The 27091-nt window shown below is 40.2% G+C and overlaps 1 protein-coding gene across 1 annotated transcript in view; it reads left to right on the plus strand.

Annotated features, from left to right (window-relative positions):
* The first annotated feature begins 273 nt into the window (after positions 1 to 273).
* The window catches only part of Ism1 (isthmin 1), a 77066-nt gene continuing 50248 nt past the window's right edge, over positions 274 to 27091 (plus strand). Inside the window, exon 1 of the mRNA XM_052724429.1 lies at positions 274 to 492. Coding sequence (XP_052580389.1) covers positions 355 to 492 — 138 coding nt within the window. The 5' untranslated portion in view covers positions 274 to 354. The remainder of the gene's footprint in view (positions 493 to 27091) is intronic.

Below are 27091 nucleotides of genomic sequence, written 5' to 3' on the forward strand. Positions count from 1 at the left end.
CGCAGGGTGGACCCTGGCCTGGCTTGGGTCTCGGACAGCCCCGCGTCCCCACCGCCACCGCCGGACAGCGCCTGGGATTGCTCGGCCACCGGCTTGGACGTCCCCGGCCCCGCGGTGGCTCCGCTGTGGTGTGGGGGCGGCGGTGGCGGCTGCTCCTGTTCCCCGGGCCCCGCGCGCTCGGCCGAGCCCAGAGCCAACCCTGCGGGCCCGGGGAGCGGGGCCCCGGCGGGGGCCGAGGCGGGAGCAGCGCAGCCGGGCTCAGGGGCTCCGACTCCTCCTCCCCCGGCGCCGCCGCCGCCGCCGCCGCCACCGCCGCCCGCCGCGCGGGGTCCTAAAGCCGCGCGACTCAAGAGGATGGTGCGCCTGGCCGCGGAACTGCTCCTGCTGCTGGGGCTGCTGCTGCTCACGCTGCACATCACGGTTCTGCGCGGATCCGGAGCCGCCGACCGGCCAGACGCGGCCGCGGGCAACGTCAGCGGGTCTCAGCTGCAGGTGAGTGCGCCGCCGGAGGGGGCGTGCGTGGTTGCGCGAAGTAGGGTGGCAGGCAAGGAACGTGCCCGGAGGCGGGTCCTCAGTTCTACCAACGAGCACTTGTGCCTAGGCCACTCTGCTAAGGCAGAAGCTCCCGGGCTATGTGATCAGGGGGTTGAGGCTATGTGTGGAGGCCAGGCCGGCTGCAAGGTCTACTACCTAAAGCACTGCTCAGATCTGTCACAGGCCAGGCACCAGGAAGGGGTGTTAGGTTTGGGATGTGCGGGACGGCTGGAGGATGCTTTTGCTTCTCGGTGCTTTCAGAGACTGAGTGACATGTCTGAAGGAAAGGAAGGATAGAGGTGAGGCGACAAGACACAAAGAGGCTTTATAAGATAAATCTCCAAACTGTATTTAGGAGAACGAACTCTGATGGGTGTGCAAACAGTGTCAGAGGTCAAGACATAATTTCTGGAGTATAGCCAGACAACTCAACCTTGTCTGTATGATTCCTTCACCTTCTGTGCCCCTTTGTACCTTGCAAAGCTCATAGTCAAGGCATCTGTGGAGATCTGGTCTGGAATTACTTGAGGCTTTTAAACTTGTAGCAGAGACTTCTTCTCAGTGACCACCCCCTTCGAAAAGTTTCTTTGGTAATAGGATTCCATTGATCCATTTCAGCTCCAAACAGGGGAAGAGTCGAGGCCTGAGGGCATATATTGGGCCTTGAGATGACAGATGAATTTTGTTGATTAAAGGTTGCCCACATGGGCTTTTCTGCTACGACTCTGGAAAGCCCGACTCATGATCCGAGGGATATGACAGGTGCAAACCTGGAGAGCTAGTAGAAGTGAGCCAAGATTTTCTTCAAGACACAGCCAGGATTCTCTAGTCTCCAAAGAAATCAAGTCAGGCCTACTAAAACTATTCACTCTGCAATGTCGATATGTTTACATCTTTATGCCCCCCCTTTTTTTGCAAAAAAAAAAGTTGTTGAGAGGAGCATTTATTTAAACAGCTTTATAGCAGGTATTTACTATGCTACTGTTTTAAGACTGTTACGAGATTTAGCTCATTTAATCTCATCATAACCCTCATTTCAAGATTGTTAATCTCTCTGCCTTACAGATTATGAAATTAAAGTACAGAGAGATTAAGAAACTTGTTAGAATTCTCACATTCCCACCTGTTGGTTAAAAGCCCATTGTCTGTCAGACTAAAGCAAGGTGACCTTTACAAATGCAATCCAGGCCTGCAAAAATACATACCTCAAACTTAAATGTTCTCCGACCCTTCTAAAAACACTCTGATTTTGTAGGAGCCTCTCACATTACCCTTTGAGTAAACCTGTACAGTGACAGATATTTCCCCATGCCAAACACTGAAGGAGTAGTTCTTAATATCTTCAAGACTTCTGGAAATCGTATTTTATATGTAATGCTTTCTTTCCTCATGGACTCATGAAAAGCTGTAAAAATGATGTTCTATGGAAAAGTAAATTTGGCAGATTTCTTTATGAGGTGCTTGCTATCATTAGAATAATCTCCGGTTGGCCTTTTCCACCCCAACAGTAAGTTAATGAGAGAAGCAGCTGGTGGAATTGGATAGGATACTCAGAGGGCTTTTGCTGAAGAACAGCCCCCCAAAGGCAGAAGATTTAAAAAGAGTTCTGCTTCTAGGAATATCTGGGGTCCTAAGTAGCTGCTAATCCGGTAGCTTCAGTTTATCTTGCTACAGTGTTCAGTCATGGTGAGCATCCAAAGCTCCCACTTAACCAAGCCCAGTGATGATTTTAACAGCTTAGTTTGTAACTTTATTCTTTTTGTAATTTCTTCTTATAAAAGTTTTATATTCTTCCTGACCAGAGTTATTTCTTGGGCTCAAGGCAGTATGATTCAATGGACAGAGCCAACTAAACCTGCAAAAGACATTTATCTGCTGTCTGCTGAGTGCAAAAGAATGCATTTGCTAGCAGCAGGTGTATTTGAAGACTAAACTATGACTGCTGAATTCTTTCTGTTTTCTGGACATTTTGAATCCAATTTTAAACCCAGTCTAAATTGTTTGGCTCTATGGTGCCAAAGTCCTTCTTAGTTATCAGAAACTCAATGGATCTCACGAATTTGCCTCAATTGCACTGTATTTGGAATTACTTAAAAAGAGGCATACCTTTATTTAAGATTTGGTGACTTGGATGGATCAAGGATATCCAATAAAAGTACTCAAAATACCAGCAAAAGCTGGAGACTTCTTGAGTGCCTTTTATATATGACAAGCAATGCTCCTAGCACTTTACACATATTAACTTCTCTAAGCTCAAAGAGAAGAACCTCAGGAACTAGGGACTGCCATCATCCCACTGTCAAGTGGAGAAACTGAGGTTAGGGAAGTCACTCCAAAGCTGAAGAGCTAAAACGCACCTTAATTTGCTTTTCTTATTTTATAGTGTAAAGATGTATGCCTCATATTTTGTATGTTGTATTTCAAATTATATATCAATATTCCAAGTTCTTGGTAAACTCATAATACTGGCTACAAAAGAGGGACAACTTTTAAACAAGTTACATTTTCAAATGCACATGTATCATTGTGCCAACTACCAATGCATACATGTATATATAGGCATCTGTACTTATATCAATATGTAAACACACTTAGGAACTGTCAACAAGATTTCTTTGGTAGTTCCAGGGCATTCTAGGAAATTGAATTGGGGGGGGGTTGTTTTTTCTTCTGTGACTGTTCCATCGCTACAGGTTATGCTGCTATGATGTAGCAATGAAATGTTTTGAGCACACAATATCTCTCTGTTGGTTAGTAAGTCATAAAATATCCAGTAAGAAAGCCTCGGTTGTCATCACTAGCTGTATAAAAATTCATGAAACGGCCAAGTTTTTTTCTTTTTACTTTTGACTGACATCTTATGTTTTGCTAGCATAACTTTATCTTGCGCTGGTCAGATTCTCTGATTAGTTTTTTTCATATGCCTTTAATTAAATGATATGAGAAAACAATTGCATATAATAAAAGCAGTCTGGAAGACTGAACATTTCAAAATATAGGCTCCACAGACATTAACAATTATAATCAAAATAATGCTATCTCCTTTTTAAATGGAATTCTCATGTACCTTCTAATAAATCTCACTCAAATTTAAAATTGTGATTTTTAGTAGTAAAACCCAACCTCATTAAAGCAGTGAGATTTAAGCAAGTTTAATAAAATGCCAAATTGGTTATTTTTACAATAGCATGAAAGGAAACCGAACTCTGAACTTCAATGAAAAGATTTTGTTCTTGATCTGTCATCTTTACGAGCAAGCATGCTGCCCCTTTATTCGCCTGTTGCCTTCAATAAAACAGCGCAGCTTCGTGTACTCCCTGCTTCATCCGGGCCATATAGCACTGGAAGAAAAACCACTATTAAGTGAAGCTCCTCACAGGGACTCCAGGGGATTGACAGTCATCTCCTCATCCTTGGTGAACACCCAAAACCCCAGATAGTGCGAAACCCTGCAAGCACCATTTCCCCTCACACACACACTATGATAAAGAACAAAAACTTTCAGTAAAGATAGATTGCATCACAGTGTGCCACTTAAAACTTACAGATTATCTATTTCTGAAATATTCCATTTAGTATTTTTAGACTACATTTGATGGCTAGTGACTAAAACCCAGGAAGTGAAATGACAGACAAAGGACTGGTCCATTCCGCAGATGAGGACATGAAGAACTGAAGAGATTGATGTAGTGTGCTCAAAGCTACACAGCTGGGGTGGGGGAAGGGCAGGTCCAGGACTTGGACCGAGGCAGGCTGACTACAGAGTCCAAGCTCTTGTTCCCTTCTGTCAACAAGATTCCTCCAGCTTTGATTCAAGTTAATAGGCATTTATGTTTCTTGCTTCCCAACTTGCATGCCCACTTTCCAGTCAGGCAATTACTCTCATCACTGGAACCCTTTCTATGTGATGGATAATTGTCCCACTTCCCTACTGCTGTATAACAAACCACTCCACACTTTAGTGGCTTAAATGCAGCCATAGTTTTAGTTGCTCATGAGTTTGTAGGGCAGCATCTAGCTCCGGGCTAAGTTGGGCGGGTTCTTCTGTTCATCTCTCCTTAAATTATTCATGTATTTAAGCCCTCTGTTGTTATAATGGGGATGAGGTAGTGTTAATGACCTCATTCATAAGTTTGATGGTTGTTGCTTATTATCGCCCACCTGTTTTCTCCACATACCTTCTCACCTTTATCTCCGCATGGTAGGCCCAGAGCAGAAAACAAATGAAAGCAGGTGTAAGACCCCTTAACAATCTTTCACATCTTGGGATCAGCTTTGATTCTCAGGGACAGGATACAGGTTCTGGTTCTAGCTGGGTGAGCCACCAAGTTACATTACAAAGGCCTGTATAAATCTTAAGGAATTCTTGCAAATACAACCTTGATCTTTTGTTTTATGGGTTTTGTAAATGTCTTGACCAACTTGCTTAGTTTGTGCTACCTTTGGCCATGTAGTAGCTGGCTATCTTAAATGTATTCAATTCCCAATCTTTTCCCTAATGACCTTTTGTTAAGGATTATAAAAATCTTTAAAATACATCTGTTCAAATATGTTTATAGCTAAACTGTCCTAGAACAGGAGTCTACTTTGCAGTTATTTCTGGATTTTAAATATATAACTATTTTTTTTTTTGCCCAAGAGAATAACCAGTTGTCTTGTCAAACTTGTTAAATGCTCCACTTTGTCATATATTAAGCTTTTCACATCTGTAAGTCTGTTTTGTCACACATCTATTCATGTACATTTATTACTGTTTTGTGTAGTGTAGTTATTTAATATGTTTTAATAGGATTAATTATCCTGCTTTGTTTTGTTTTATTTCGAGTATATGGGTCAGTAACATAACTCAGCATGTAAAGGCTTTTGTCACCAAGCACAAGGATCTCTGAGGATATTAGTTCACCTCAGAGACTCACATTTTGGAAGTTGAAAACCGTCTCCCCATAAGTTGCCCTCTGACCTCCAAAAGTACACTGTGGTGTGTGAGTTCATACCTACACACACACACACACACACACACACACACACACACACACACTCACACACACACACACACACACACACACACACACATCGATCAATCAATGGTAGTAACAATTCTTGAAAAATCTATATTAAATATATCCCAGTGAACTTTATAGATTTGTTTTGCTTTAAATTACTAAAATTTTAATGAGAATTATTATTATTATTATTGTTATTCGGTTTCTCAAGACAGGATTTCTCTGTGTAGTTTTGCACCTTTCCTGGATCTTGCTCTATAGACAAGGTTGGCCTCAAAATCACAAAGATCCGCCTGGTTCTGCCTCCCGAGTGCTGGGATTAAAGGCGTGTGCCATTACCGCCCAGCTGAGAATTATTTTAAATGTCTTCCTGCCTTTACCTCTCCTGTCTAGGACAAATAGAGGTGTCTGTTTCTTGAGAAAGGTTTTATGTTTGTTTTTTATCAAAACTGATTTTTTTAATTGAAAATAATTTTTTTCATACAATATATTCTGACCATGGCTTCCCCTCCCCACCTTCCCACTTATCCAACTCTATTACTTCTTTCTCTCTCCTTTTAGGAAACAAACAAGCAAATAAAAAAAACCATTTTTTTTAACATTTTTGTTTTATAGGTTACTTTCTAGGTTTGAATGCTTTTGAAAATAGGTATTATTTTTTGTTATGTTCATCAATTTTGTTCTGGAATCTAGAAAAGTGACACTTAGCAATACCTGCATGCAAGTGTTAGCTTGCCCTTAGTGTATGTATGGGAGCTGGCATTACACTTTAGTAGTATCTTATACACTCATGGCAAGGATTCAACTTTTTTTTTTCACTAGCACTTTAAATAATAAAAATTGAATGTCAAGCAAAATAACATTAGAATACTCTTAAAATCTTCTTCGTCTTGCTATCTCCTTGATTGGAATCTCTGATTCAGAGTCTAGGTGATTCCACTGTCAGTGGCCTATTTAAATTACGTAATAATAAAAAAAATACGTAATATTTCTTTAGTTGGTTGTAGTCATTTATGTTTCTGAGAAAAATCATATATTCTCAACTGAATTTTCATTTTAATAGTGTAAGGTTTGTGCATAATTAAGCATTTACCACTGCTCTGTGTTCTTTGTAGTCTATACTTGCACAAATAGTATATAAAACCTTATATAATAAGACCTATAGGGCCAAGGTTGTTAATTGGATTATATAAGCCTCCATACCTTGATTTATCTGATGACTCCTGAAACAAACCATTGTGGTCTTACCCTGCCATTGTACCCTTTTTTCTTCTTGTTACTATCATTATGTACATTTTTAAATTTATATTTCTATAATCCATAGTGTTAAGACATGAATGTCTTTGAGGTATTGTAGTTTTATTGAGGTGAGACTTCCCATTAATCTCTTGTACTACATGTATATTAAATTTTTTTTGTTTTTTAAGTTGTTACTCTGAATCTGTTTGGGGATTTTTTGGGGGGGGGCATTTATTTGTGTATAGTTTTCAACCTTTAGTTTCAAGCTTTTCTGATTTCAAAATTGTGAATATCTGATATTGATGAGCTCTGCCTCAATTTTCTTTATCTATGAAATCAATGAATATTAACCACTTATAATTACTTTATTACTGACAAATTTGAAGATATATTTTCCAAGGTGTTTGTTGTCCTTAAATTTCTGATTGTTTCTTTGTGCCTATCATCAACTTATCTGTGTGACCCTAGCAAGAGAGCTAACATCTCTATAACTATAACCTAGTGTCATTTCAAGGGCTAGCAAAGTGCTTTATCAGAGATTGGAGCTTAACACTTAGCATTTAAATTTATTTATTTTGTTCGCTTTTCATTAAATTATGGAAGCAATGTGTCCTATTGCTATTCCTTTAAAAAATCTTAAAACCATAATTTTGCTCACATATTTCTATTAATGCTGAAAATCAGTCAGTACGTGTAACTTATATTCCCAAACAAAACAGGATTCTGACTCTTTCTGTCTTGTCTGTAGGTTGTCTCTAGATTTTTTTAAATTATATTTTGTGAACTTTTAGTATTGGAATTTTCCCTTTTTTCTTTTTCCTTTTGCCTTTTTATTATACCTGGTGATCAGTTGTTACCAGTTTTATTATGTTCTCAAGAATTATTTTGCTTTAACGGCAAAATGTCTCATTCTTTATCTGCAGCTTCGTAGCTCTCATATTTCCACTTTTTATGTTGCTGAATACATTCTTTAAAAAGTGTTTTTATAAACAGCTTATCAACTACAAAAGTCTCCAAGAACTTACATTTTTCAGACACCTTTATTTGGTTCTTATATGTGATGCCAATTTGGCAGCTGACTGAGTTATATTGTTTACTCTCAGAATTTTGAAGATATTATTCACTTTATTACATTACTTCATGTTTCACGGGAAATTTTAATAGAACTTCTTAGCATTTGACTTTTGAAACATACTAGGCAAGGGTTCTAGCACTGTAACAAACCCCTGACCCCCAAAAAAACAAAGTTGAAGCTTTTAAGATTTTTCTCTTTACTCATAATGTTCATAAATTTCATCAGGTTGTGCTTTGAGTCAGGGATTAGTTCTGAGTCCTTTTCAGCACATGGTGTATATAATCTTTCCATGTGAAGCCCCAAGCTTGTGCTCTGCTCAGAAATTTTTCTTTGTTTATTTCCAGTATCCATATACTGTTCTTCTGGGACTCTTATCCAAGTACGAAGCTAATATCGAGATTTCAAGGTCTGTCTTCAGTGTTTCCTTTTTCTCCCATGCTCTTCGTTTGTTTTGAAAACATACTTTACATCCTGGCTGCGTCTTCTTAGGTGATTTATCCAGCAGCTGCTCATACCTGAGCTACGGTAGTGTATGTCCGGTGGGAATGTCACATCCAAGCACTCTGAACCCCAGGACTGAAAGAAGCATTCCTTGGGCTCTCCCTCAAAGTCTACGGCCCCTTCTCATCCTACTTCATCCTCTCCCACCTCTCCACTTCCTTTCTCTCCATTGCCTTCCTTCCCCATTCTTTCCTTTGTTTTCCCTCTCCCTTCCCCTTCCTCTCTAAATTCAAAAAGTCTTTAAACAACATATGATTTACAGGCAATACAGTGGACGAATTCCAAGAGTTCAACTGCATTTTTGGTAGCTGTATGTGGCCATATAGCTGCCATCAAATATAGCATTCCCTGTCACCCTAGAAGGCTTTCAAGTGACATACATTAGTAAACAGTTAGTTCATCCTTTCCTGATGCCCACCAGGACAGATTAGCTTTGCCTGCTCCAGTGCTCACACACATTGAATTGCACTGTGTACATTTTTCTATGTATTTGTTATTTTTTACTTAATGTACTATTTTTGAGATTCTTTGAAAAAGTGTATCAGTAGATTGCCCTTCTTTATTGATATTCCATCATGTAGCCATTCCATGATTTGTTTATCCACTCCCCATCGATGGATATTTGGAAAGTTTTGTATAGTGTAGGTAAGATCATGTGACTACCACAGGTCCTTTTATAAATAAATGTTTTCATTTCTTGTGAGTGGATATCTAGTAATTAAAATTAAACTGTTCTTGATACTATTAAGGAAATTTTTCTCAAGGACAAAGTTTTCTGAAGACTGTTCTTCTATACTTTCAACCCTGAAATATACTAACTTTTGATTGGTTGTCATTGTATTATGTCTATTAGAAGCCTGTTCCCCCTCCCAGGTGATTTTCCTATTTTTTATGACATCTCATAATTGAAAGAAGAAAAGAGGTGAACACAGATGCTTGGTTGGTTATGTTGAACTGAAACACTATAATTTTATTTCTTAAAAAAAAAATAAAACAGCCAGGCGGTGGTGGCGCACGCCTTTAATCCCAGCACTCAAGAGGCAGAGCCAGGCGGATCTCTGTGAGTTCGAGGCCAGCCTGGGTTACCAAGTGAGTTCCAGGAAAGGCGCAAGGCTACACAGGGGAACTCTGTCTCGAAAAACCAAAAAAAAAAAAAAAAAAAAAAAAAAAAAAAGCTCTACTACTTACACAAGCTCTTAATCATTTCCTTCAAGCCATGCTCTAAAAAGTATATTGATCTTTGGGATAGAGGGATGTCCTGAGAATTGTCTGTTATTAAAGAAGATTACATCTGGGGTGTCAAACCTCCAAATGAACCCCAAAACATCTTCTTCTGTGTCATTCAAATATTTTTTATCCTCATCTTCAGAACGTTCTTACTTTGATATGCCTTTAGGTCCCTTGAGCTATAATGTAATTCCAAGTTCATTTTTTAATCTCCCCAGTGATCATAGGCAGGTGCCTTCTCTCTTTCCAAGAAATGTTGCACAGGTTTGAAGATCATTATGTAACAGTCCTCTCTCTGTTCCAATTTCAGTTATCCGTTTCTTTAGCATATTTTCTTTGGGTTTGTTTTACAATATTTCAGTGCTTTCTTTGGTTCTATTTTTCCTTTCAGCTTCTAAGATCATTCTTCTCTTCCACCCAACCCCTGGTTCATCATTTTGTAACTTGGATTGGTGGAGACAAAGTCCCTTTCTTCAATTACAGTAAAGAATCTGTATTAGTCAGGATTCTCTAGAGGAGCGGTTCACAACCGTGAGTTGCGGCCCTTTGATGTTGAGGGGGAGGGGGTTGGATAGGCCCTTCACAGGAGTCACCTAAGACCATTGGAAAACACAGATATTTCCATTATGATTCATAACAGTAGCAAAATTACAGTTACGAAGTAGCAACAAAAATAAATTGATGGTTGGGAGTCACCACAACATGAGGGACTGTACTAAAGGGTTACAGCATTTGGAAGATTGATAACCATTGCTTTAGAGGAACAAAACTGATAGAATGAAATATACGTGTGTGTGTGTGTGTGTGTGTGTGTGTGTGTGTGTGTGTGTGTAATATGTGTGTGTGTATAAGATTCTACCTCAAATGATCCAAGTAACTAAAAATCCCTCAGAGGTCTGCCCAGCAACTTGGGTTTTTAGTTAATTCCAAATATAGTCATGTTGATAATCAATAATAACCATCACACTCCCCCTGCTTCTTTGCTCCCAAACAGATTATTTAGGGGCTAAGACAGAAGTGTCTGGTTAATCTTGTATTACATTCCATAAGTTCAAAGAAATGACAAAGGAGTATGTTGTTGGAGGGAAAATAGTCTCATTTTTGCATCTTTTAAAGCCTTATGTATGAAGTTCAAACAAAGCTGTGGGAATGAAATACATTAAATTGTCTTCTGGGGTGGAAATATGGCTCAGCAGTTAAGAGGACTTGCTGCTCTTGCAGAGGACCTGAGTTTGGTTCCCAGCACCCATATGGCAGCTCACAGACATTTGTAAGTCCAGTTCTAAGGAATCTGACACTCTCTTCTGGCCTCCATGGGCACCAGGGCACCCACATGGTGCACATACATACATGCAGGTAAAACACTCAGTTGCATAAAATAAAAAAGAAAAACAACTTGCTGTCTTCTGTGCCTATTAGTCACAAAGTAAGATCAAATACTGTGCCGATCAAGCCAACACGGTAATGTCCTATATTCCTTAGTGCTGAGCACTACTGTCCATGCTAGCTACTTTTCTAATATTATTCTCTTATACTCCCTCCCTTTCCTTTCTGCCTTTTCCTTTTCTTCTAGGAATTCTGGGAGTCTTGTCTGGGAGGTATCTCAGGTTTGCTTTTGGAAGACCCAAAAACGAAGTGACATACTTTACACCTAAACATTATAGTGACTTCCTGTCTAGATAGCTCCAGAGTAGAACACCACCGGGAAGACAGAGCAGAGCTTCCATGAGACACCTCCATTTGTTGTCAGTAACAACCATAAAAGTTTGTAAGCCTCAGAAAGGGCTGTGCTATTGGGCAGTAACAGTAGTCAATGTCTCATACCTTCCCACAGATAGGAAAATTCATGGGTAACAAAGATCAGAATTAGGTAAAGACTACAACTACAAATTCCTGGTGCTCGGGAATATGACTGGCCCCTTTTCCATTGAAAAATTAACCCCTGTAGTCACTTACTATTTTAAATGAGAGGATGAATGACTATGGGAACTCCTCAGAGTTCTGCGTGGTTGTCATCTAATGCCTGAGATGGCAGGGCATTAGATAAATAACATCAACTCCCCAAACATAGACCAGCAGATGTCACTGAAAGTTATTTCTGTAAACTTAGCAGAAGTGAAAACAGAGAGTTAGTGACTCCTTCTTCCTGTTGGCGTTGACCTTTGCCCATCGTAGTAAAGTGAATCATCTTGCATAAAGTGCTCTCTGTGACTAACATCCCTCTGTGAGAGAGCTGCCTTCCTGTTCTTCCTGGAAGACACATTGAAGCAGGGCCCCTGAAACTGAACAATTTAGAGCAATCCAATCTCCAGGTATTCAATAGCAGTGACCTGGAAAAAAAGAATATAGAAATAGAAGGCAATAGGCCAGGCCATTTCCTGCTGGACACCACATATCTATTTTCAAACAACAAGGTATGGCTAGGATGTACATGAAGGATCCAGTAATCTGGAAATAATGCCATGCTCACCCCATACATTAACTTCTACAGCTTCAAATAAAATACTCATGTCAATAAGAATGATTCTCACACACACACACACACACACACACACACACACACACACACTTCATACTTTGGAAATGATAATGGAAAGAAGGGATGTAGTCATTTATTACTTTCTAAAATACAACCTTTTGAGACATAATTGATAAATAATGAACTATATAGCTTTAACATGACTATTTTGACAACCTAGACACCTGTGAGAACATCACCATCACCAAGGTAGTAAATTTCCAGGCATTTCTTTGTGCCCCTTTGTGATATCTAGAAAGCTCTAGGCAGCCACTGAATGGCCTTCTACCACTATAGATTTGTTTTGTATTTCCTGGATTCTTTGTTAGTTCATTCTTACACATGATATGGCTTCTTTACTCACATAATGAATTTGACAATTATACTTGGTCCTTATTACTGTCAATTAGTATTCAATTATATGGCTCCATCTACAGTATATAATCCATTGGCCCACTGAAAAACATTAAGTTGTTTCCTATTTGGGAACTTTAAAATGGAAATACTGTGAACATTTCTGTAAACATATGCTTTCATTTCTGTTGGGTATATATTTAGGAGAAAAATGGTTGGGTCATATGGATGTTGCATGTTTAACTTATTAAGAAATCATGGCAATATTTTTAATGCACTTACATAATGTGCTTAGGATTCACAACAACCCTGTGGCACCTTTGAAGAACTTCACAGAGTTTGAAAGCTGAATTCCAGATATTTTCCTTAATTAAAATATCAGTATTTGACCTCCAATGTATTGTAAGAATCTGAAGGAGAGGAAAAAATCCTGTATCCTTGTAAAGAGATTTTCTTTCTTTTCAGGACAACCAAAGTACAAAATTCTGTATGGCTCAATTACCCAGGTGACATAATGACAGTGATGTGGTGGTCACTGTGGAGTGAGGGTGGGGGAACAAAAGGTAGGTGATAGACCAGAAAACAGATTAAAAATGTGGTCAAGGTGCCTGTGTGCTTGCTACTGTCCAATGTGCCTTCCTCATCAACCTCCCCATTTCCTGTCTGACAGCGAATTGAGAAAACTAGGGGAAGGCTTTTCTATCTCAACTGAGTTGTGACTTAAAGTCCAGTATGGGTTGTGATCTCAGACTGAATTGTCAGCCAAATGGATTACTATGAAGCTTTAAATTCCAAGAAAAAGAAATAATAAGAATTTAAAGACAGACAATCTCAAAAGACAGACTGAGGAAATATTAACATGGACTCATCTTCTGGCCAAGATGCATGTCAGAGCAGCGTGGAGTGTGTCCAACTCCCACAGGATTCTGACTATGAGGGCAAGGATTGCCCTTTTACACCAAAGGTGACCCATCTACTGTTTGAGTGTTCACCAAATGCAGTCATGGCCCAGAAGCCCACAGGAGAAACTCAAGATGACTTTGTAGCTCTTATACCCAGAATACTGTGGACCAGCAGCACTAGCATCTCCTTGTGTCCATCCCAGAATCATTGACTCAGAACCTACATTTTGACAAGGTTCCCAGCTTAATCACAGGCAGATAACAACTCAAAAAGCACTCACTAGTCCAGAGGTGTGCTTCTGAACACCCAGAAAGCAGTTAACATAGGTTCCATATTATTCAGTTACCCCCTAATAATTTTACAGGATTAATTGCACATAAAACTCAGTAGCCTATAACAATTAACATGCATCTGCACCTTCATCAGCCAGTGCGTCAGCTAGAGTTCAGACCTGGGCAAGTACCCCAATAATTCTTTCCTTGGGTTTGCATTTGCTCCATGAGTCTTCCGCTTCTCTGGGCCTGGCAGGCTTCCTGCTAAATCTTTATCTCATGGTGATAAGAATGTACAGAAAGGTAAAATTAGGCATGTGTGTGGAACACAATTTAGCCCCTTGCTCAAGCCACACCTGTTAATATCTCATCAACCAAATCAAGTCACAGGGTTCCACAGAGTGGCTGCTTCTTGTTCTGTTTCTTAAGAGTATGTCCAAAGCAAAAGCATTTGCCTCTGCATTCCATTCAGTAAAAATGAACAAAATGGCTACATCACTGGGAATTTATAATGTAATGACGTTCATATCACAGAATAAAGTTTTAGCATAGGTGGTAATACTGAAAATTCTGTGACCTTAGACAAATAAAGTCTCTGAACTTCATTTTCTCATTGGGAAACAGGCAATCTGGTGGGGAGGTGGAACTCTATTAATCTGTGATCTTGACTTTCAAAACCAGTGGTGGTGATAATGATGATATGAAAACTAACACACACTGTGGCAGGCATTGCCATTGGTACTTAATGTGTATTCTATATTCCCCTAGTTTCCTATGAAAATTTTCCCCATTTTGTAGTTGAAGAAACTGAGGATGGGCAATGTTATGACATCAAGTGTTCTTGTGAGCATTTCATGCAGAGGGAAACACTTTGCGGAGTTAATATGATCCAGGCTGGTCTGTGTAGCTGCCCTTCTATTGGAAAGGCTCACCATAAGCCTCACACCAGTGCTTATGCTTCATCTGTCTCCTGTGGGTTTAAAAAAAAAAGGAAGAAACAAGGAAATGTCCCTTTCTGCCATGTGTACACAAAAAGTATAGTTTCCAGTGAGCCCAGACATCTTCTGAGGATGTAGAGTAAGGCTACTCAGTGTGGCTTTGGGGCAAGAATGAAAGGGAACAGAAGGATAAGACCCCAAAGGTCCTCCCCTGAGAAATTAGGCATGAGATAGACTGGAGCAGAGCTGGAATTGATATTTCTTCTCATAGTTTGCTCTGTCAGCATAGGATCACACCCCAGTGAGTGTTGTTTCTGAATCAAGGTATGCATACATGTCCACCTCTTTACATCTTCCTTTATAATAATTGCCCTTTCTGTGCTTAAACATAGTGTGCTGCAGGATGGGAATGGAACTGTGCCCACAAATATGTTATTCATCACTCATGGAGCTTTAGCAATTTAAGCCTGAAACCACTTTCCCTGATGAAGGGGCACCCTTTCCTACCTTCTCTTTCTTGCCATAACAAGAGAAACAGGACATACCTGGGGGCAGGCGTTGCATCAACTCTGTGAGTTTATAGTCTACTTCTTAATTACTGGTACTGCCCAGAAGGATTCCTTCTTCTGATGAATCATTTTCCTTTTCTGCAGTATGTCACAAGTTCACCTTCTCGTGGTCTTTTTGGGAGCAAGTGACCAAGATTTTAGAAAGTTCTCCCTACCCAATGGTGGTGTCCTATTTCCTTTTGTAGTTCCAGCATTACCTTGTTGATATCTAACCAGCTTATGGGCCACTCTGATTCCAGATCCTTTATGCTATATTTTCTGTCTCTGACCTCCTTGTAACCCTGAAGAAGTTTACCTTTGTTTTGTTTTCTTCTCAATGGACCATCTCTCATTTATTGAGCACAACCTGTTGAATTCCATTACACATTAGCTGTTCTTTCTTTGTGGCTCAACTATGAACTTGGAACCAGTCTCACCCAAATTTCTTACATAATTCATTCATTTGGTAGTAGTCACAGAGTTAAGCACTGACTAAAGTACAGGAAAAAAAAAAAGACTTGTATTTTGCACTGCTGGAGATTGACCCTAAGGCCATGAGCATACTAGGCAAGCACTCTACCATAGAATGACATCCCCTACCCAACTCTCTCCCCACCCAAAAAAACCAACTTATAAAGGAATGTATGATCACTGAAAAATGTAAAACCACTACACTATCCCACTGGAATAGTAAAATGAAGAAAATAATCCTTGTAGGCACTAAGTGTTAGTAATAATGTTGAGCAACCCAGTGGTCTAGTGGGAGTGTAGATTGATATAAACACTGTGGAAAATGGTTTTTCTAAAATAACTAACTTAAAATTAAAAAAAAAATCTCTACATACCACTGCCCCATCAATTCTACCCTGGTGAGGTATTCAGTCAATATACTTAAAGACTGGGGAAAAAAAACCATCATAACATTATTAAACTCATCTTGACCTCAACCTAGCCCAAATGTCATGAATAGTAGATGGATAAGAAGGCAATAGAGCACATGCTTAGAATGAACGAATTATAGCTACACCCCACCAAGGTATAGGTTTATTGGTATAAAGCTGCGTGAAAGAAGCCAGTCATGAAACACTATCAGCTATATGGTCCTATCTATGTCAAGATCAAAACAATGACAAATGAGTGTATGGAGATGGAAAGGAGGACACAGGGGAAAATAGGACAGAGGTTACCTTTGTCAAGAAAGTGCCTAGGATGGCTGCTCCCTCTGGGTGCTGATTGTATTCTCTCTCTTGATCTGAATGCTAGTTTCACAAGTGGCTTCTGTTCATGGATTTTACTGAACTATGTATGTACAATAATACCATGTGAATATCATACTCAGTTTAAAATACAGTCAAAAAAGCAGCAAGCAGAGAAAACAGTGTAGAGACTAGCTCAGTCTCTTCACTCCCTGTTGCATGCTGCCCTGCAATCTGGTCTCTACCTTTTGATGAATGTAGACTGGTTTGTGTGTTCTGGGGGTGCTCCTCTGCCTTCGAGGCCCAGTGCTATTGTCAGAACATCAAAGACCAACTGCTGACTAAGGTACTGTTCTTATGAAAAGAGTGACCAGCAAATTTACTGCTTGACTTCATTCCCTTTAAATGAAGCTGGCCCCGTGGTCCTCTTTGAAAGCTCAATTGTGGACATATATCTTCTTTATAGGACATTATATACAATAAAGAGAAGCAATAACTTCAGATAATAAAAAAAATACCTTTGAGAATGGCGTGAGATGGACATTCCGTTTAATAAACATCACTGTGGTTACATACTCCCAAACCTACTGAACTCCAGCCATTGACCCAAGAGACTTCTATTTGACACAGGGGCTCTTTTGAACTAATTGAGTTATTATATTTATGCCCCAATCCTTTCCTTAGGCTCTGTAAGATCTTGGGAATAAAACAGGATTATCTACTCCAGAAGACCACCGTACTGAAACTGGGTAAAATGGCAAGGTTCTGTCCTGTTACACATTAGATCATTAGGAGTTGCCCTTCAGTAGAGCAAACTAAACTCCTGTGCCCATTATATGATGTCCCCTGATAGCCATCTAGACATCCCTATTCATAACCCTGGTGTGAAAAACTCTTGGCATTATGAGCATTTTCAAATACTGGGTCAGGATTAGAAAAGAACTGATTATTTCACACCTACTAAAAAGTAAAGATTGTTACTAATTGTCTATCAGAGAAAGAAAAACTACTTATAAAGGATGTACTCGGTTTAACATAAAGTATGAACTAGGTTGTGGAAAAAGAGGCATCTATAATCAGAATCACCAGCCTGCTCAAAATTAAATAAATCAGAATGATCCTTTCAAAAATAATTACCTACTGCAGAAGTTTTCAGCCCACAGCACATAAAGTTCTCTATAATAACCAAGTCACAAGTGTGTTGGTGCACATGAGAAGTGGAAGCTGAGGGATCAGTAGTTCATGGACAGTTGTGGCTACATAATGATTCTCTAGACAGCCTGGGCTACAAAAGAATATGACTCAAAAAATAAATGAACAAGTAAGTCATCTACTTCTGAATTCATCACTCCTGGAGGGGTCTCATGCTCTACAATTGGTTCACTTGGTTGGTAGCAGGCTGCTGAGTAGATCCTTGCCTTTCTACTCTCCTCTTTGGTCCATGCAAGAAAATGCACTTGAGAGTCCCCTGCTGAGATTTTGATGGAGACAAAGAACTCAGTTCAAAACAACATCTATGAAATAAATATGCAGAGTAAGCATGAAAAACTCACAATCTTTGTTGAGCAGTAGGACCTCAAGGAAAGACTATATTCCAAACAATAGGTGGAAATAATGCATCAGACTGTGCATAAGGTACCTGTGGAGGATAGTTTTTCTGCTTTAGAATCTTCCCCACAACCTCACATCCCTGAAACTCATCTGGTGGCTCTTCTAGAGTCTGGGATAATCCAAAAATGAACATTAATTTCTCAGCTCTAGTTTTGCTCATAAATGGTGAGATAGGAAGAAAAGAAGGGAATTGGGTTGGACCAGACCTGGCTGATTCGATTACAGAATGATACAGCCCCCAATAAGGATGTGACTGTGGGCTGTGGAGCCAAAAGGAACAGGATTCCCACCTTCCTGATGTGAGCAGAAGGAAAACAAAGAGGATGGGGTCACAGCTTCAAAGAGTTACCCTCTAATTATGAGGCTGCATCTTTTCTCTGGACCTCTGAATGGTTGCTCCAAGATTGCTCAAACCATTAACTCAATTTACTTTACTAAGGGCTCCTGTATGTGCCTGTTGTTCCTTTGGGTTGGTGTTTTTCATGCCATTTAGAATGTGGTGTAAATAGAAATGCCATGGCAACCTGCCAGCCTGGTGGAGCCTATCCAGATGGGAAGAGCGTCTGTTGGCTACACAGGCTCCCTTTAAAAGAAAAATTCAATACTCACAAAACCCTAGGCATTCAGGCTGGAGTGACATCAGGAGGCCATCTGCAGCCCACCACACAGGAGATCTAAAGCAAACTTTTCTTTGGTTATTTCACCATGAGGTGGTTGCTGGTGGGAGAATTACAGCGGGTGTGGCCCTAGCAAGGTCTGGTTCCTGGGCCCAACTGTTTAAGTGAATTGCCTTTGAGGGTATATGGGCACATGACAGATGCTCTTATACACTTATGGCAGGGACGGTAACCATTCTGCTCACTGGATTGAACCAGGCCTTCATCTGGACCTACTACCACCAGAGTGAGGCACACTGTTTAGAAGACAGGTTGCAAATACTCACCAAATCTATGGATTTTTATTATTGTGAAGAAAGCCCCGTGTTTGCCTTTCACTAGTGAAGAATCTAAAGTCTAAAAAAAGAAGGGATTTTTTTTTCCAAATCTTAATGCTTATGACTGTCAACTTGATTGGATTAAGCAATGCCTAGCTGGTTTGTGGTATCCTGTCACAGTGACAATAACCTCAACTAACACACTTGATGGAGAGTCCAGAACCTGGGGAAATGAAAGCGTTTAGCCAAGACCATACCAATCATGTTGCATACAGCAAATATCATATTATAGGTTAACTAAATCCTAAGCAAATTGTCTAATATAAGCCACATTTCTCAACAGTTCATTGGCCTCTTAGATGAAGGGAATCATAGTATGCATACTTCTAAGAGGCCTGTATTCTGTGACATTACAGTTGATGTTGCATTATTGTAGGACTAGAGAGGTCATTAACTGAGCAAGAATTTTGTCTCTTTTATTTCAGAGTACCACTGAGGTAAATGAAGGAATGTGTATCTAAGTAAAGAGCATTGCCCAACTATCTCACAATTGAATTAATTCACGCATCATTGGGTATATCAAATTGCTATTATGAACAGACATTATGTTAAATATTAAAAACTCAAGAGAAAAAGTTTGTGTTCTAGAAGGAGGAGATTAAGAACAATTCATATTGAAAGTCATCATTATAGATTGTGAGGCTCAGCAGGACAGCCATGGGGAATATATATAGGGAATAACCATGGGGTAGCTACTAAAAGAGGGTAATCAAGAAGTGCTTGATGGGAAGGTGATAGGGAAATCCTGAGCTGAGGGATTAGAAAGGGCCAGTTCCACATAGAACTAGGTGAGGGAATGTTGCTCAGGCAGATAAACTCGGAAGCCCCAGAGCTTTGAGAGGGAAGGATTTTTGCTTGGCTAAGAAAGGTAAGGAGACTGAAGAAATGTTTGCAAGAGAAAAAAAAACGTAATAAATGAACTTGTAGGAAAAGGCATGGACTCTGTAGACTCTGTTAAACAACCTCATTGTTCTGAGATTGACAAGGAAAAAGCCACTGAAGAGATTTTGAATGATGGCTCTGGCTACTATGGAGGGAAAGGAAAGGAAGAGCAGAGACATTGTAGATAGTTTTGTAAACCCAGGTAATAGATGATGTGGTATGGACCGGAGTGCAGAGCATAGAACGGGCACAAGACACAGTTCTAGGACGGACACAGAAAGGCGTGCAGATGACTGAACTTCAGAGGGCAGATTTATATTGAACTCTTATAGTATGAGATGCCAATGGGATGTCTAAGTAAAGATAATGAGAAGGGAGTGTTTAGGTGGACCAAGAATTGAGACGGAAGTGCTGTAGCCAAAATGGTGAGTGGATTCAAAGAGTTGTAAGATTATAGGAACCAAGAGAGGATTATGTCTTAAGGAGAAAGGCCCTGTAACCTACCCAATGCTACTGTCACAACAAAAAGGAAGACAGAGAAATGTGTGTGCAAATGGGTAATATACTGGTTGCTACTGAGGGGAGTTCCAGGGACATTAAAGGGGGACTTGTAGTGTGTGCTAGAAAAAGGAATTGTGAGGAGAAAGTGGAGATAGAAAACATAGGTAAGACTTGGGAAATTTTTGCCTTGAAGGAGAGATGTGAATATGGGTCCTACAAGTTTAATGATTGACTTCAGATAAGAAATACCAGGCCATTTTGGATGCTGGTGAGAAAGATCCAGTTGAAAGAGAGATTTAGACTGTAATGTTGATAAAGAAGAAAGGCTTGAGCTTGAGTGTGACAAGTGAATTTTACTTTCACTTTTGGAATTGGCCTTTGATAGATGCATGAAAGCTCATTTAGGTAGCTGTTGGAAAGGCGAGCTGTACAGCTGAGAGTGTGGACACACAATATGAGATGTCGCAAACCAATAGCTCCTATTTCTTCTGTGAAACTGGAGGTCAGGGTAACAAAGAGGAGATGTGGAGAATGATGTGAAATGGCTATCTGTGTCCCTGCTGGAGATGACGTTGTGGGAAGGAAGATGAGTAGCTTGAGGACAATGATAAACCTTTACTTGTGTGAGGTTTAAGGACACGGATCAAAATTAAAGTTCATTTGCCAAGTTGGATGATTTTCCTTTCTTTCATTTCTTCTCTCATTTGTTTGGCTCCTAACACAGAAAAGTTAGATTATTAAGTTTGTCTAAAACATGGGTGTTTCTCCCCAGTCACATGGGCTAGAGGGAGAGAGAGGGACAAGGAGAACTGAGAGGAGTTGCCGAAAATGTTTATTGTTAAGAGGCTATTACTGAACATAGAGGAAATTGGAAGTGAGAGCGGGCTGAAAGTTGGTGAGCGGCTGGCAGTTTTGTTAAAAGGGTAAGATCTTAGAAGGGAAGATGGACTTCCTTCTCAGTTTTTCAGAGAATGCATTTTCTTTATGCTCTTGGTGCTTGGACCAGGGAGTGCTCATCCTCAACATCCCTCTCTGTGTCAGCTGCTGACTCATCTGCCAGCTAGAGAGATAATGTGAACAGTGGGCCTTGATATGCTCTCACACATCAACACAAACAGAAACAAACAGAAAGCTGGCAGAAGCAAGGAGTGCAGGGTTCATTTTGGCCCATGGTTCTAGGGGCTGTACATGATAGCTTGGAGGCGGGGCCAGCTGTCTGTAAGCACAGCAGCAGGTCTATCTGTTAATTGAGACAATGTCTCACATCTTATTGAATCAGGAAGCAGAGAGTCAGTAGCAGAACCAGAAGTAGCAAAACGGCACCGCCTACTGGAGACCCAGTGTTCAAACACATCATCCCGTGAGGGACATTTCAGAGTCAAACTACAACATTCCTCTCCCTGAAGGCAGGCAAGATAAACACAGTCTGGCAGAAAGTTTGCCTCAATCATGGATAAATGCAAAGGCCTGTTTACACTTTCAGAGACTAAATCAAAAGCCTACAAGAAGAGGAGGCTTGATTCAGAAGAGCTTGTTTCTCACCAGTTTGCTGCTGCAGACAAAGGAACTCTTGGCTGCTGTTCTCCATGGGTGTCAAGTTGCAGTGTGACTGTTCTGTATGACATTATCATGAAAATGTCTGATGGTTACTTGCTTGGACATTGTATGTCCCAGGGCCCTACAGGTTACATGGCAATGCAGTTCTGAAAATGTGCTCTCTTTTGTTCTGTTTCTCAAGGTAAGGCCATTGAAAAGAACCTAATTATAAGTAGCACACTGAACTTACACACATGCTAAAGAGATTTAGCATGGGGGTTTATTCTGATTCACAGATATGGTATTAACTTTGCTGTTCAAGTACATAACTCAAACATAAATGGGGAGATAATGTGGCTTTGTTTTGTTTTGTTTTGTTTTTCCCCAAATCTCCCAGCTGAGTTTTTTGTTAGCTATCATTCAGGCATTTTAGTACTGCTCATGTATTTGTAGGATGACCTATTTTGTATAAAGAGCATATTTAACCTTCCTCAGGCTTGAAGAAACTTAAGTTATTGATGCAAAAATCACACTTGAGGAAGATATGTCAAAAGGAGAGAGGTGTGTTTCTTCTGTGTCAGACTCAGAAGCCTCTGCTTTGTCTTGTATCCATGGTGATAATTTTCCTGCCGTTTTCCACTGGACTGTCTCCCTGAGCCATTTGAAATTGAAAATCAAATGAAATTTCTTTAATCAGCTCCAGGAAATTGTGAGATAAAGAAATGGCAGAGAGACCTCTTTATATGAAAAGTCCTTGGAATCAATAGTGCCTAGAACAGCAGTTCTCAACCTGTGGGTTGTGACCCCTTTGGCAAACCTCTATCTATAAAAATATTTATATTTCAATTCATAACAGTATCAAAATTGCAGTTATGAAGTAGCAACATAAATAATTTTATGGTTGAGGTCACCACAAGACCTGGAACTGTATTAAAATTTCACAGCATCAGGAAGAGTGAGAACCACTGGCCTAGAAGAGTGTGCAACTTTGGGCCATGATCCTGAGATTTGAATTGCAAAGACCATTTGTTCCCTACTCTCGCAATCACCTCTCTCCTTAAATATCTTATACAGGTTACAGACACCTACTGCTGTGTAACAAATTGCCCCAGAATTTAGATGATTAAGAGAATCCACAATTATTATCCCAGCATTTCTGTGTGTCAGGAAGTCAGCCCTCACAAGCTACAATTAAGGTATCAGACAGGATTATAATCTTCTTGGATGAGCTTCAGACCTGTAACATGGGGGCATTGACAGAATTCAGTTTCCCATGGGTTTTTGGCTGGAGGGAGCCCTCAATTCCTTTACCACATGGCTTCTCTACAGTGCAGCTCACAAGAAGAGAGCTGTTTTGTTTTGTTCACAGAGCAAGAACATGAATAGAGCCAGAAAGAGAATATGAGACAAAACCCCATATTTTTTGTAATCTTGTCTTAGTGACTGACACCCCTATTACTCTTGTCACATTGTTTATTAAAAGCATGTCTCTTGCTCCATCCCAAATCCACAAGAAAAGTATCATACAAGTATATGCATTCTAGGGGATAGGGTCGCTGAAGGGCATTTCAAAACCTGCCTATAAAATTTCCCAGACCACCAAGTGCCTGTATGTGTGCTCATTCCTGTTCCCCCGACAGTGACAGTCTGCCTGCACTCTGCTGTGATGACCTAGATCCTTACTTGTCCAGATTTCTTAATTTTAATTCTGGTGTCTGCCTTCTCACCTCCATTCAAACTATGGTACTCCATTTTCTTACTCTATAAATTGTTGCTCTTCCTTGCTACCTTTGATGGTTCCCTATTTCTTGGCTCAACACAAGTATTAAGAATGTCTATATCTTGGATTAACCTCATTTCCTACCCTTCATTTCAACAGGCTACATGCAGCCAAGTCAGAGTTTGCATGCTCCTTTCCTCTGGGCTCATGCTGTTTCCTTAGCTTAACACTTCCCTTTCCCCTTTCCAACTGTGCAAATGCTAACCGCATCACAGAAGAAAGTGCTGTGCAATGCTGGGATTTCAATGGGCTCATTTCTGAGCCCTCTTTCATTGCATGTCCACGGAACAATTACTATATTCTTGTTCCCATATACCTATCTAGGTTATAAATACCGCTGCTCCCTACCCTGCATGCCAATCACAGGAAGGGTCTCAAGAACTGCAACAGTGGCTTCCATCTCTGCAGTAACCCGTGGCATTCAGGCAGCCCCTTGCATATGGCAAGGGTTTGATAAAGTCTAGAATGGTGGTGACTGCTTCCCCAAAATGCCTTTCTCAGTTAGGAAGACCCACTCATTTTATTATTTTCATGTTATATATGAGAAAACTGCGATGGAAATAGTTTACCTGCTTCTCTGAGAGCAGACCAAGGACCCCGATTTGGAGTCCTCATTAATTTGTTTTATTTTGTTTTTCTTTTAAGTGAAAAACCATCTGACTTGACCTGATATTTATTTGTTTGTTTAGCTCTACCAGAGATTAATCCTGCAGCTTCACACATGCTAGGACAGCACACTAACCCTAAGCTGTAGCCTCAGCCTTTATTTTATTTTAATTTTGAGGTAAGGTCTTGATAAATTATCCTTGAAATTATGATATTCCTGCTTTATCTTTCTGAGTTACTAGGATTATAAGTCTGCACCACCAAGCCTGACTTTGATTACTTTTAAAGATTCATTTCTTTTTATTTTATGTGCATGAGCGCTTTACCTATACGCTTGTATGTATACTACCTGTGTAGTGTGTGTGTGTGTGTGTGTGTGTGTGTGTGTGAGAGAGAGAGAGAGAGAGAGAGAGAGAGAGAGAGAGAGCCCATGGAGGTCAGAAAAGGGTGCCAGGTCTCCTGGAACTGGAGTTACAAGTAGTTGTGAGGCACTATGTGGGTGCTGGGAACAGAATCCAGGTCCTCTACAAGAGCAATAAGTGCTCTGAACTACTAAGTCATCTCTCCCAGCCCCCTAGCTTTGATTTTTTTGTTTAAGAGAACTATTCAGAGTCATTCAACAATCCTCATACGGTCATTTTAAAAAAAATCATTTTCAGTGAAAAAAAGGAAAGAAGACAAAGATTTTTAAAGAAAAAAGAGCTTCACAGTAAGAGGAAGGCCCCCACCTGCCACTTCTTGTTTATTTGTGAATTAACCTCTTCAAGTTAACCAAAACAGCAGGGTCAGGAAATGCCATGTTTTTAAATGTTAGGGTATCTCCTAGACTCATTTCTGGCATGCAATGATGTTACCAAGTGGCCATAGCCTGCACAGTTATGAGGGTTCTAGTGACCCGGGACACCTAGATGCTGTAGCTAGAACTATAGGCACGTTTGTCAGCAAAGCAGAGAGTGTATGTGTGTGTCTGTGTTACAAAGAGAACTGACGTGTGAAGGGTGATTATTTCTCCAAAGCCATTGTCCAGACCTCTACAGGCAATATTCTGAATTTAAAACGACTTTCAGCTAAGTCCTGATTGCACCTGGGAACTATGAACAGTATGGAAAGCTTCATAAAGGAGATGAAACTTGACCAGGACAGGAAGTGACTTACAGCCGGCAGGCTCAGATGTATTGACACAAGGTAGTGAAGTAGGAAATTATGGTTTTCAAAGAGAAGTCAGATCTTAGTTTCTCTTTTATCTCAGTATGATGTGTGTGTCCTTGAATCAAATCCCCTAACCACAGTGCAAACGTGCCATTCATGCAACAAGAGTGGTTGGAATCCCTGGCTTTTGTGAGTCTCATACACAGGAAAGTCAGACTTCCTTTATGACTTGTTCATCGTGTGTCAGTATTGTGGTTTCCAAATGCTCTTGGAAACTGATTTCCAAGTTCCAGGTGGGCTCTGGGCCATGGCAGCAGCCAGAAGTGCTGAAGGCATTAGCTTGAGCCAACTGCTTTCTTGGAGACTAAGACTGGGGTAGTCTGTTTTACATTAGGCTATTTCTTTGTACGTGAATTATCAAAAATCCTTCATTCCCTAGCATTTCTTCACTTGCCTGTCCTTCCATGGCATGTCTTGTTATTTCTGCATGAATTGGGATATCCGACAATAAGTGATTATTCCAAAACGCTGAGCATAAACTGTGCGGCTAGTGAGAACTATTTCCAAGGGAATGTGATCAACTGGAAAATTTGACAGAATTTTGACAGTGGATGGATCATGAACTTCACCTCTTGAGTCAGTCCCCATAACACCAATTTCTAGTGTTTTCTCCTGTGCCCTGGCTGAAGTGTGCTGAGTTTATTTTCCCACTTCCTCACCCCAGTCCTAGTATTAGGATAATAACAATCTGAAATAGTCTGAAAGGGTGACACAAGATCAGTTTTCTCTCTTGGATATATATCTTGATATATATAATATTAACACATATATATATAAATTGGGCTTCATAATGGGTCTCATTCTGACAGTTTTATACATGTATATTCATCTACCTACCCCACATCCTAATGATGGTATTTGACCTATTTCCTCGATCCCACTAGATGATTCTTTGTTTTGCCTTATCTGCTGCTTAGAACAGAGGGAAACAGTAAAGTGAATATATTTTATCTGCAAAACTTAGCAGTGACTTTGAATTAACCTAAAGCTGCAAATGGAAAACAAGGTAGAAGTATATGACAAGAGGCAACTGGTCAACAGAAAAATCACAGGCAGGGCTCTTTCTTAAGCTTATGTAGGAGAAATGGCTATTTCTATTTGGGTGAGATTGGTTAAACTACTCGGGCTGAATTCTGGCTCCAAATACATGTGGTCAGCCCAGGAGCCCTGGAAAGAGCCCTGGCTTTGTTTTAATCCAAATATTAGTCGTTGCTGGATGGATTTTTTTTTTTGGATGACTTTTGTAAAGATAGAATAAGGACACAAAAACCTGGAAGAAAATCCAAGTATGACAGGAAGCATGGTGATCCACTCTCCCCATCCCTGAGAGATACAAAAACAGGTGTCCATGCAGGTTGTTGGTGAGCCTGCCCTTTTATAGATGAATCTGGGTTTGGAGGCTATTGTGGCTAATGGAAGTCCAGGACCTCCTAATCCAACCCAATGACTACTGTTGCCAGATATGAAGCAACAGAAGGTCATCTTGAGCCCCACTGTGTCCTGAATAGAGAGACAGAGTGGGACCACACGGGGTCCATTCTTTTCCCACAAAGTAGTGATGTGTTCCAGGCAAAAACCCAATTTGGGATGTTTTGGCCCAAAGGAAACATTTACAACCAAATTATACACCTCGGAAAATAAATGAGCTTTCATTTTGGAAGGAA

The sequence above is a fragment of the Peromyscus californicus genome, unplaced genomic scaffold, assembly GCF_007827085.1.
Source record: "Peromyscus californicus insignis strain IS unplaced genomic scaffold, ASM782708v3 Scaffold_7__1_contigs__length_154581171, whole genome shotgun sequence".
Lineage (NCBI taxonomy): Eukaryota > Metazoa > Chordata > Mammalia > Rodentia > Cricetidae > Peromyscus > Peromyscus californicus.